General features: G+C 53.1%; 1 protein-coding gene across 7 annotated transcripts in view; it reads left to right on the top strand.

The window, feature by feature from the left end:
- PHKA2 (phosphorylase kinase regulatory subunit alpha 2) overlaps positions 1 to 2,658 on the top strand; it is a 70,409-nt gene extending 67,751 nt beyond the window's left edge. For 5 of the 7 annotated variants that reach the window (XM_042974475.1, XM_042974474.1, XM_042974471.1 and 2 more), the window contains 3 exons: positions 433 to 486; positions 1,189 to 1,389; positions 1,975 to 2,658. In XM_042974475.1, coding sequence (XP_042830409.1) covers positions 433 to 486; positions 1,189 to 1,389; positions 1,975 to 2,145 — 426 coding nt within the window. In that variant the 3' untranslated portion in view covers positions 2,146 to 2,658. The other 2 variants (XM_042974476.1, XM_042974477.1) reach the window with 2 other exon arrangements.
- Positions 2,659 to 12,286: the final 9,628 nt, after the last annotated feature.

Genomic DNA, 12,286 nt, shown 5'->3' with positions numbered 1-12,286 from the left:
GTGCTCAAGTCTTTTGTGATTGGTGCTTATTATAGAAATCTCAAAAATAGATGCCTGCAAAGGCACAGAAGTATCACTTCACCAGCAGGAGCCGTGAAAATATCCCTTTCTATGGCCCCAAAGGGTGCCTCGCAGCCGCCGGGGCCTGGTTGCCAAGTGAAAGGCGGAGCTGCCACAGAGGAGGACCCCGCGGCTCCCTGGGGCATCGTTCGCACAGGATCTGAAAGATGCCTGCTGGTTCCCTAGAACCGCTCCATCGAAAACAGCCTGTGGGCAGTGAGAACAAGCTCTCTAAAAATAACTGACAGTCTGGCGTGTTCAGCCCCCGTGTAGGTTTCCAGGGCAGAGTGACTTGAGTGCGTGCGAACGTGTGTGCACACTTACTAATCGGCTCCTGGAATCTGAACTGTGCGGTGTGTGTTCTGTCTCCAGTGCCATGGTCTGTCCATCGACGGTTATGTGCTCCCGTCCTCAACGACAAGAGAGGTATGATGGGAAACCCCGTCCCCCACCCCTACCCCCCACCCCCCCACCCAGGGCTTTCTTTCACCGTCTCCTAACACTCCCGCTTCTTTCAAGCGTGCTACGTCCACACAGGCCTTTTTTAAGTCCATCTCTTGAGCCACTTCACCTTCCAGTTTTGCTCTTTCCCGCCTCTATCGGCATCACCTTTTCTTTGTCCTCACAGAAATAGCATTTCTGACCGCCAAGATCTATACATTTGCTCTTTAAAGTGCTATTAAGAGAAAAGAGCAAAGCTGCCCGCCACCCTCGTTGGGCACTCACGCAGTCCCCTTCGGCCCCCTCCACCGAGAACGCTTTCCAGGTTTCCTTCTTCCGATTCATTCTTTTACAAATTGAGTTTTTAGTTCCTGTCCCACCCGAGACACCATGCTTTATGGCACAAGGAGTGACCAAGAAGAAAGAGGAATAAGAAAAGGGCCCTGCCCCCTGGACGGCCCAGTCCAGTGGGGTGGGTTCATCAAGCTAGGACAAGGCCAACTCACCCGCACAGCAGGGTTCCCGGCCTCCTGCTCCAGAGGGTTCCAGCTGGTGGAATCAACGTGGCCAGAAAGGAGGCAGCATTTTGGAGCTGAGCCCTGGGCCCAGCGGGTGCTACGGTCAACGTTGGTCACAGGGCTGTCTGGCCTCAGCTCACTCCTGCCCCCCTGCCGGTCCCTTTGACAGATGACCCCACAGGAGATCAAGTTCGCCGTGCACGTTGAGTCGGTGCTGAACCGCGTGCCGCAGCCCGAGTACCGGCAGCTGCTGGTGGAGGCCATCATGGTGCTGACGCTGCTCTCAGACACGGAGATGAACAGCATCGGGGGCATCATCCACGTGGACCAGATCGTGCAGATGGCCAACCAGCTGTTCCTACAGGACCAGGTGAGTGTGTCCAGGCCCACCTAGTCACCCCCACAGCCGAGACGGAGAGAGGGGCAAGGTGACGGGTTGGCTGGCCTGTGTCTCTGTCAAGGCTGAGGATTTTGTGTCCAGTAGGAGAGAATATTCTCAAACAAAATGTCACCACAGATGGTGGTTTAAAAAAAAAAAAAAAAAAGAGTCAACCATTTGGTTAGAAAATGGCACAACGGCCGCTTGGGAAACCTAAAGATCTTTGCAAATGGAGAGACTCGTTGTGGCTTAGGTTTTAGTGCGAGCACCACTCTTGCTGTGGATACGGCCTTGGATAAGCAGACCACTTACCCTGCGTCCAGAATCGAGGTAGGAGAAGCCGTGCTCTCGTTACAGAGACATCGCGCACTGCAAACTAGGCTGTGCGGGAGCACAGTGTGGCCCCCAGAGGAGAGGCTGGATGTTGGCCCTGGGCACCCTTGACTCCTGCCCTTGGGCTCGGAGCCCCTCTCTGGGGGCCGCTGGTCTCTAGCAACCTGATCGCCAGCGCACACAGCCATCACAGCGCCGGGGGGCTGAATGCTGCTCATTCTTTGTGTTTTTTTCCCGTTGCAGATGTCAGTTGGAGCCACGGATACCCTGGAGAAAGACCAAGTCACGGGCATCTGCCACTTCTTTTACGACAGCGCTCCGAGTGGGGCTTATGGGACAATGACCTACCTGACAAAGGCAGTGGCTTCCCATTTGCAGGAACTGCTGCCCAATTCAGGCTGCCAGATGCAATAGGGCCTCAGTGCTCTGAGTCTGGCCCTCGCTCCCTAGCCTCATCAGGAACATCCTGTTCTCCAAGATCCCCGGTGTGGTCACAAAAGCACGTCCCGTCAGAAACCCTGGAAGCCACCGACCTAAAACCAGTGTGTGTCTAAGCCACAGAGCCGACGGATCCTGTGTCCCCACAGGGAGCACCCTGGGGTCGCTGTCTAGGTTCGCTTCCCTGTGACGTTTGCCAGAACAGACTCCAAGAGACCAGATGAGGAGGAATTAGAAACTGGTCTCTTTTGAGTGCAGTGTGAACGGAGAGGCCAGCTTAAATTGGCTTTCACCGAGAGTTCCCGAAAGCAGTCAGGTGGTCAGATATGCTAGTGACACCTCCAAGGATGGGAAGATCTTCGAGCAGGGGGCGTCTGACGAGCGGACCTTGACAAGGGAGACATCTTAACAGGATGTGGCCTGTGGACCAAACTGTTTACCAAATACAACAACTCTGTCTTTCTGTGCAACTTTGGTTTTCTTATGCCTTGCTTTCTTTCTAGGCCTCTCGTTTTACTGGCACGGCTACCTTTGCGTGACAGTCCTCTCCTGCCGAGATTTAGAAGAGTGTTCACAGTTAACTCTGGCTTGTGGTCTTCAAGGATTTTATCCTGGCTGCTTATGAATTAGAGATTTCTTCTGCCTTATTTAAAAAAAAAAAAATCTTCTGGAATATAGCAAAAAAAAAAAAAAAAGAAAAAAAAAGGGGCAGGAGAGGTGCCAGCACTTCTAGCTGGGCCAACTGTTGTTTGGGGGCCAGAGCAGTAGGGAGTCCCTCTGGAAGGCCTGTGCCCCCCCCCACACACACACACATAGGGCGACAGCCCTGGCAGGCAAGCGGGGAGCCACACGAGGAGTACACGGTGCCCGATGCCATTTGTGCTACTGCACAGGCAGTGCTTCTGTCTTAGCGGAGAGCCAGGCTGGCGACTCGAGCCCTTCTCGTGGGAGCGTTTTCCTCTAGCCTCCCAGGTAGGTGTGCTTGGGGAGCTTGGACGTCGAGCCAGGACACATCCTCACGGGACAGGGCCGCGTAGTCTTGGGCCGATGTTCTGGTGAATGGGGTTTTCTCTAGGCCTGGTCTTACCTGGTGGGGGATGGGGCAACACCAGGGGAACACTTCCCGGGAAGAATAAACTTCGGAGGACAGGCAGATGCGTGGTGGTCGACTGGTGTGCCCCGGCGGCTCGACCGTGACGGGTTACATTAGCAGTGGCTCTGCCTCTGAAGGGGGGTGTGGCCACGGGCCTGTGGCTCGGGGTTTGCGTGACGGTGGAGAACGTGGATGCTCCGGCTGCTTTGAGGGGACCCGGGGGTGCCCGGCCCCACCCAGAGTCCAGACACAGTGCTGATGGTCATTCCTGAAGCAGGAGAGGCGGGGTGGCCTCGCGTTCCTGCCGCTTCCTGCTGAAGAGCCTCTCTCCGGTCCAGACCCAGGGGAGAGATGGTCTAGAAGTCCACGTCTCAGTGCTCCCAACCTGGGCTCGCCTTGCACAGGTGACTTCGTGACTTTTGTCTCCTGTTCTTGAAACCACAATACTTTCTTCGCTCGGGCACAGGGTAGTTACATAAAGGAAAGCCCGGGCATCTCGCACTTTCTGCTCCACTGGACTTCTCCCCTTCTCTTCTTTTCCTTCCCTATTAATATCAGCACGTGTTGAACACTTTCTCTGTGCCAGGTGTGGGAACACAAAGATACAGGAGGCGTGACTCGGCACTCAAGGACCTCACCCCGGCAAGGCAGGCTGGTGTGAAAAGATGAGCACGCTTTAGGGTGGCGGGGGTGGTGTTAGAGAGACAACACGGTGTGGGACCGGAAGGTGGGGCCTGCCCAGATCACCGGCATCGGCACAGATCTGAGACGGTGCCGGCAGCCTGGCCTACCGCTCCTGCCCACGCGGCACCTGGCCCCGCGCCACGCTTCCCCCGAGCTCCTGCAGCGCTTCCTGTTCGTGCCCTGCCTTTCCTGGGAATCCTGTTTGGTCTCATTTGCCTTTGAGGGTCTGGGATTCGGAGGTGGTCACAGCCACCCTGGTTTCAGACTAACATTTTCATAGCCTCGCTTGTCAGTGTCTTTAAGACGCTTGACATAAACAAGGATCGTGTAATTCACCTGATAGACTTCCTAGAGGATCATTTGAAACAGACGATGTAAGAAAGGCACCAGCTGTGAAAGTCCTGGTTGCTTCTTGGAAGAAAGCTCAAGAAGAGTTACAGCACTCCAGAATGAGCCAGATGCTAATTTAGAACATCACCTGCCTGTGGATGACGTACAAAACCACAGATGCCGTGTTCGGGCTCACCAACCGCGATGCGGGCCGGGAGAAGAGCCACAATAAGCAGTTCAACGGAGCCTTCGATCCACTCTTTTGAAGCCTCTTTCAAATAAAATCCTGAAATAGTATCGCATTTCCACAGGCATCAAGCTGTCAGCTTCAAAGAAGGAGAACAGGCTTCTGACGCTCGATGCGGCGGAGGCCCACGCCGCCGCGGGGAACAGATGCTCCAGGGGGACGGTAGAGACCCCGAGCCGCCGCTGTCCTGGCCTCGGCACACAGGGTTTCCATGCTGGGAGAGAGCGGCCGGCAGCCCCTGCTGCTCTTTTCCTCTCTCCGTCCTCAGAACAGAAAGGCCAGTTTTGACCTGTGCTGGGCGTGGGGCGGGGGTAGCATGTCCTCTTGCAGAGCCGGGAACAAACATTTCTTTTAACATCCGTTGAAAATCCGTCAGCCGCCCCACCTGCTGCTCGCCCTGCTTTGACCCAGGTGAAGCCAGCAGCAAGGAGGAAAGTTCTGTCTCCGGGTCAGGCTAGCCTTCCATCCCACCTCTGTGACCTGGGGGTGAGTTACGTAGCCTCTGTGCGCCCCCGTTTGCCCACCCGTCAAATGCACATGAGGCCCGCACACTGGCACGGGGCTAAGTGTGAGGGGATCACAGGGATCACGCCTTCCGCTCCCCGCCTCTGGCGGTCAGAACCTGGAGCTCCCCATTCACAAGAATCCAGATTTTCCCAATGGCAGCTCCTAGCTGGGCCAAAGGCCAGGGGCAGGAGGGTCTCTGGGTCATGCCAGTGTCTGATGGGGTGGCGGGGGGCATCTGTCAGGAAGTCAGGGCTTCTGCCACTTTTCTGAGGCCTAGTCAATGGCAGGAGATTGTTACACATTAGCTGCCTGGGTAGAGAGAAGTTAGATGCTCCCTGTGTTTAAAAAAAAAAAAAAAAAAAAAAAAAAAAAAAAAACCCACAAAAACACACACAAAAAAAAAGGAAAAGAAAAAAGCCCAGAAGATCAGGAGGCAAGAGAAACAGTTTGTCAGCTGATTGATACCATTTATTTCTGGACAAGACAACAGGAGGCTCAGCCTCCCTTGATGTAAATTACAGCAGAACCGTCACTCAGTTCTACAGACACGCACGCAAGTCTGGCAAATGGCTTTTGTCTTCCCTGCTTCCTTGTTGTCAGAGGGTACAAAAGCCTCCCTCCCCCTCCCTTGGCGCCATTATCTTTCAAGGTGACTCTTATGCTTTTGAAATCCCTGCCATCTGTTCTGTGTCTGCACTTTGCATGGTCCCAGAATGCCTTCTGTTCTCCCAGACTTGGCCACCGATTCCTCTGCTTGCGAGGAGAAAGCAAAGCCTCGCCGTCACCCTCTTAGAGCCCGGTGTCCCTTTGCCCTCCTCAGAAAGCCGTTTAGGAAAAGCCATGCCCTTGAGTTACCAAGAGAGTTCTCTGAGGCATGAGAGGAACTGAAACCACAAGAGACTATTCTGGAGTCTAACACATGGAGTGTTGGATGGTTGGGGAGAGGGAACAATTCCACCAGAAAACCACTATGTGTGTTTTTAAGGAACATATGTGCACTTTTGGCAAAAACGCCTTCTTAGAAGGAGTGGGATAATCGGAACCGATGAACTCTGCAGTCATGTGACACGTCCCTCTGCCTCATCGCAATATGTCAACCCTTGTGAAAAATGAACTGCTCAGAAAGCATCTATTAGGGCCTACTTCAGGCTAGGCGTTGCTCGGCTCGCGGGAATACGGACGAGCGTGGCGGGATGAAAAAACGCCTCTCGTTGGCGAAGACCTCTGAGGAAGGACACTGCCCAACCTGCTGGGATGCATTCCCAGCACAGGCCTCCCAGGACATCTGCTAGCTGTCATTTCTGTCACCGGCACGTGAGTTCCAGAGAGGTTTGCTGCAGGGGGAAGCAGGGCCGCGGGCAGGAGCTCAAGGCGGAGGGGAGGGGGGTTTCATGGCACAGCAGGTCTAGGGGGACTGCGTCTGGGAGGCAGAGGGAAGGAAACGAGCGCCCGAGGGAACTGAACTTCCTCCGCTCCTCCTGAGATGCCAACGAGCTCCCGGAGCGGCCCCCGCCCTGCTGCCGTTCGGGGCGCGAAGCGGGGAAGTAGAGGCGGGCAGAGGACTGCAAGGAGCTATTCCTGTTCCCTTCCTCAAACCTCCACCCCCGTCTCTGGCCTCAAACCCCTGCAGTCCTCACACCGTCTTCAAGCAAACGTGCACAAGTGCGTACACGGCTGTCGGCCTGCCTCTGCCTGCGACACTTCCGGAGATGGGGCTGTGACTCCTGTGTCTCGTGGGCCGCCAAGGTGCACTGGCTGGGAACCGTCCCCGGGGCTCACCTTCAGGCAAGCCTCTGCCTGCTGTCGCCTGCCCCTGAGCCCTCCACGGAGGTTTCTCCCCGCCCCCAGCCCAGAGGGCTCAGACCACGGGCACTCCCCTGCCTTTCAAGTCGGGGCCTTAGAAAGCACAGGAAAGACGGAGGCCAAGGCCTTCTAGGCTCTAAAGGCTTCACGTTCTGCAGGTCGTTCCAAGGCTGCTTCCTCTGCGCTTTAAATAGATGTGCTGTGCTGAGTTTTAAATTTGACACATTTCTTTTTTTGAACTTAAAAAAAGCACAGTGGAAAGCAAGCAAGCAAGCAAGACACTTAGTGACTCATCCTCGGGAGGAAGGGAGCAGCTCCCTCCCTGATCAGAGGCGGTGGTCAGGAGAACATTCCAGGAGGCTGGCCGGGGCGTGGTGTGTACCTTAAAGGGGAGAGAGTGGAAATATGGTGGGAGTAGGGGAGGCCAACAGGATTGGCTCTGAGGAGTCCCTAGAATAAATGACCTTGTCTTCTGAGGGTCTTATTTCTGGGCCAACCTCACGTGTGTTGGAAAGACGGAGGCCCGTGGCAGAGATTTAAACTGTACATCTGGTACATCCCTCCGATATTGGTAAAGAACGAACCTATCCTCATCGCACATTTGCTTAGCTGCCAGACCATTATTAGCACCAGAATTGTACAGATGGGGAAACTGAGGCTCAAAAGGCCTAGGCATTGCATAAGTTCTCCTATTTCAGATCAAGATGAAAGCCTGTGTTTCAAGACTCCGTGTGTACCCAGATCTGGGCAAAAGAACACTGCCTTTACCAATCTACCTCAAGAGAGACCCATTTCCTTGGTTTACACAAGGTTTGGATGGTACACATGGGGACAAGTACTGCAGGGGACAGGAATTCCCAGTTTCGCATAAAGGGGTTTAGAAAACCCAACGCAGCCTAAGATAATGCAAATCCTGTTTGCAAATGGGCAGCCTGCTGGAGCATGCGTCCAGCTCAGGGCTAGACTACCGGCGCTCTGGCTTTAGTCCTCGGGCAGCCGCTACGTGGCCCTTGGCTCCCCAGCTAAAGCAGGGAGGCCGGGCCCTGCTCCATTTTCTCTGGGGGGCCATTTCAAACCCAAAGAAACGTAGTCCATGCTTTGGAAACTGCAAAGCTCTTAACAACTCGAGTGTCTATTCCCGCAGACCCTGCCACCCTCGAGCCCCTGACCAGATGATCCGACTTCTGCAAAATTATCATGGAGGCAGCGTTTGGCTTGAGGTGTCACGCCTCGCTCCGACCACGTCCTGGGCCCCCTGGCCCTTCCGCCTGCCAGGTGCTCTGGGGCGAGTCGGGCCTGAAGTCCGATCTCCACACGGCTGCTTCGAGCTAGGTACCCTTGGGTTATATATAGCCTCTTGGGGCTGCAGTTTCCTCCTGTCTGGAATGGGGTGGTGACTATATAGACCAGATATTGGCTAAGGTATGTGATCACCACATCTATGTAATAACATCTGACGACGTCTATAAGCCACTGCTGCAGTTACCCCCCCCCCCACTCCGCTATGGTGGCACCCCACTTAGAGCTACATGCTGCTGATCCCCACGGGAGGCAGCCCAGGTGCTTATGAATCTGGGCTTCGGACTCAGGCTACTTTTAAGCTGGGTGGCCACGGGTGGCCACAGACAGCCAGTCACCTTCTGAGCTGCGTTTCCTCATTTGTCAAATGCGGACGGTAGTCCTCATCATGTAGAGTTTGGGAGGACCACTGACGGTGAGATAAGGGGAGTTTAAAAAAAAAATGTTAGAGCAGTCTATCAGGACTGCAACCTGGCAAAGCTTGGGTTAGCCCAATTCAGGGAGCAGTCACTAACACTCTAGAGAGGTCAAGGCTCCTATCTCCCATTCTGCCGCCGACCAAGGATGAAGCGGGGCGGACAGAGGACGAGATGGTGCTTTCGGAGGAAGGAACAAAGAGCTTCGAAGCCCTATTTTCGTCTACTCCTGAATTCCTTCTTCCTCTTAGAACCTGTCACCGAGGACCTGGTTCGTGAAAGGAGAGGTCTGGAGCCCGCCCGCTGACTTGGGAGCGGTCTCAGCGCCCTCGGAGAAGAAAGCGCCTGGGGTGGGGCGCAGCAGACCGAGGGGCAGGGCCTCCCGGATCCTCGGGCCACAGGGGCAGCCCAGTCCGCCCCACCGGGACAGCAGCCGGAGAAGGCTTGGGGCCGGGGAGCCGGCGGAGCACGGCGGCGTTTTGCCCAAGACCGTGACAGCTGCGGCCGGCATGGCTGAGAGCGCGGCTCTGAGCTGGCGCTGGCCTGCCAGGCCCAAATCATCTGGAAACCGGGGTTAGCGCAGCCCTTCCACCTCATTCGGTTGTTGCAAGGATTAAACATATGAGTATTCTTAAAGTGCTTGGACATCCCTTGGCACCAGAGGAAGTGCGAAACAAACGTTTGCTTGATTAAAAAAAAAAAAAAAATTAGGTAGTGAAGGTAACCGTTCAACGAGTTCCTGTTTCAAAACAGCCCTGAAGTGCCTTCTCTCCCCTTCTGTCCCCACTCCAGCGTCTGTTTGTCTGTTTCCTCTGAGAGATTCTTCCTGTTGAAGGTTTAGAAGAAAGCAGCCTGGAGGGCGCTTTTAGAGGCGTTTGCATTTCCTGCCATGTCTTAGTCTCCAAAGCTCTGACTTGTGGAATTCTTAGCCTCTGGGCTGGATAGGGTGTCTGGAGAGGACAGGGCGAAGGAGAGGGGAGGGTAAAAGGCCCACCACTTCCACCCGGAGGGTTTTTTGCCCAAGTGTGGGCTGGCAATGGCTGGGGGTGCACCCTGAAGGCCTGTCTGCTCCCAGAACTCTGAAAGGCAGGATCGTGCAAGTGAGCAGATTCGACAACACTCTCTCAGGATACTTTGAGGTACATCATAGACTGCGTGGCTCTCAGTGGCTCAAACGATAAAGATATTGAACGTTTAACAAGAAGTATGGAGCTGGGATGTTATGGGGTTGGCACAGTGGCTTCAACATGGTCATGAAGGATACGTGCCCTTCCCGTCTTCCTTCTCCATCATCTTCAGAATGTGGTGCTTTCTCTTGTGCTCACAAGATGGCTGCCACAGCTCAAAGCCTCACGTGCTTAAAAGACAACATCCCAACCAGGAAGGAGGGGCAGAGCTTTCTTCTTGAGCATCTCTCTTCCTCTACTTTCCTCCCCCTAGCAGACTTTCTGTTCGTTCTCATTGGCCAGGACTGAGTCACATAACAATTTTAGGCTGATCACTGGCAGAAACAATGAGGATGGACGGGACAGCTTTGGAACTGTGGTAGTTCTAAATCTAGAAGTACTGGGGACCTATAGGTAGAAGTCACCTTCTGAGACCTCACCCATTGCACCTCATACTAAGTTGGGGTTCTTTCAATGAAAAGGGGAGATGGCCGCTGGATGGGCAACCCAGAGCCTCTCCTGAGCACTTGGCCCCCAGGCCATTGTCTTGGCCTCTTTCGTGCTTCCTGAAATTTCTTGTGCCTCCTCAAGAGCCTTTTCTGGCTTGGAAAAAGCTGGGGTTCACTAAATACTCGGGACTTGTTTACTTGTTTCCATCAACTCGAACCCCCTTTCCCCACCACCACTTTCTTACCTCCCTACACCATGGGATCAAGCATAGAAACAGACCAGGTGAGACAAGCCACCACGCAGGTGAAAATGTTAGAAACAAGCTACAGAGAGTGATGATCAAATGATCCAGACCGCCAGTGAAAAGACAGGCCAATCGGAGGACTACAAAGAGACGTGTGCTATTTATCTGCGTGTGAACATGAAGGATGAAAGGAAAAGGATGAAAAAGGCCTTGTCGGGCAGATGCCAACCCAAAGCAAGCTGCGGTGACATCAGCTAAAATAGACTTCAGGACGAAAAGGAGTATTAGGGATGAGAAGGGTGAGTACATGAGGATAAGATTAAATTCACCGAGAAGAGACTGCCATTTTAAATGTGTACATATCCAATAAAATCCCTTCAGAAAATGTAAAGGCAACAGTAATAGAAGTACGAGGAGGAACCGATGGCTCTGTCTTCACGACGGGAGATTTGAACACCTGGCTTCTGACTACTGATAAATCAAGCCGACCAATAAGTCATCAAGGACAAAAGATCCAATGACACAATTAACAGACATGTAGAAAGGCCGATGCAACAATTTGAGAACACACATTTGGCTTCTCCAAGCACACTTGGAGCATTAAGGTTTTGATTATATACTAAGCCCATAGAGAACTAGTCAAAGATAAATAAATATGCGGACCACAGTCTCTGACCTTTAAAAAGGTAAATAATGCCAATACGTTCGGAAATGTTTAAATTGCTAAATGGCTCATAAACTAAGGAAATCATATGAAACCTTTAAAATACCCAGAAGTGAATGAAAATGAAACTATCGCATATCAAAGCTTGTGAGATACAAAAACCCGGCGCTTTGAGGAAAAAATTACAACCTTAAATACTTACATTAGAAAAGATGAGAGCCTCCAGATTAATAAGCGAGGTTTCCATTTTAAGAAGTCAGAAAAAGAACAAAGATAATAAAAATACGGACGGGTTAATCAAGATACAAGACAGATCGACCAAGCCAAAGGTTACCTTTTTAGGAAAAGTAACAAAACAGGTAAACATCTGTCAGAGGTGCTCAAAATATCATGGACAGAAAGGCGGACATCACTACAGAAACACTAGATATTAAAAAAAAAAAAAAAAAAAAAAGCAGAATACCCGCAAATTCAACACTATGGCAGCAATTTTGCAACTGAGACAAGCAGACGGCTTGGCAATGCTCGCGGCGAGCTGTTCACGAAGGCCGAAGCTTGGGAGGTGTTCACCCATCTGTGGGCAAAAATGCGTCCCTCCAGGGCCCTGGCTGGCTCGGTCGGAAGAGAACGTGACTCTTAATCTTGGGGTCGTGAGCTCGAGCCCCACGTTGGGTGTAGAGATTACTTAAATAAAGAAAAAACTTAAAAAAAAAAAAAAAAAAAAAAAAAAGAATGTATCCCGCCTGTGGGATTTTCTGAGGGATTCAGAACAAGTAAACCACTGTGAGATGCAACAACATGGATGATGGAGGGGGAGCCACCTGACCAGGCGGACAGTTAGTGTCAGAGTCCTGGCTTCTTGTCTGGGGCGATGGGCTTGCGTGTGCTTATCATTAAAAATAGCTAGCTAAATAATGGGTTCAATCGAAGCGGGTCATGCTGAGCCGATGATGGACTCAGGCTGACTGGAGGAAAGATCCGGAGTCCGCCGCCCTTGTTACGTTCCGCCCAGACTCTAGGACTCGTACAGAGCTATTTCGCGTGGGGCTCCGGCCGGGCCGCTTCTGTGGGTCTGCCCTCTGCTCCCCCAGCTCAGCCCCCGCAGGCGACGCCTCTCATGCCGTGCGGAGCCGGTGGAACTCAGGGGCCGCTCAGGCCAGCTCTCCGGTCTTACTGGAGGCAGCTGCAGCTCAGGACCCGTTGTGTCTGCCTGG

The sequence above is a fragment of the Panthera tigris genome, chromosome X, assembly GCF_018350195.1.
Source record: "Panthera tigris isolate Pti1 chromosome X, P.tigris_Pti1_mat1.1, whole genome shotgun sequence".
In the NCBI taxonomy this organism is placed as follows: Eukaryota; Metazoa; Chordata; class Mammalia; order Carnivora; family Felidae; genus Panthera; species Panthera tigris.
This window is presented reverse-complemented; position numbering and strand designations above follow the sequence as displayed.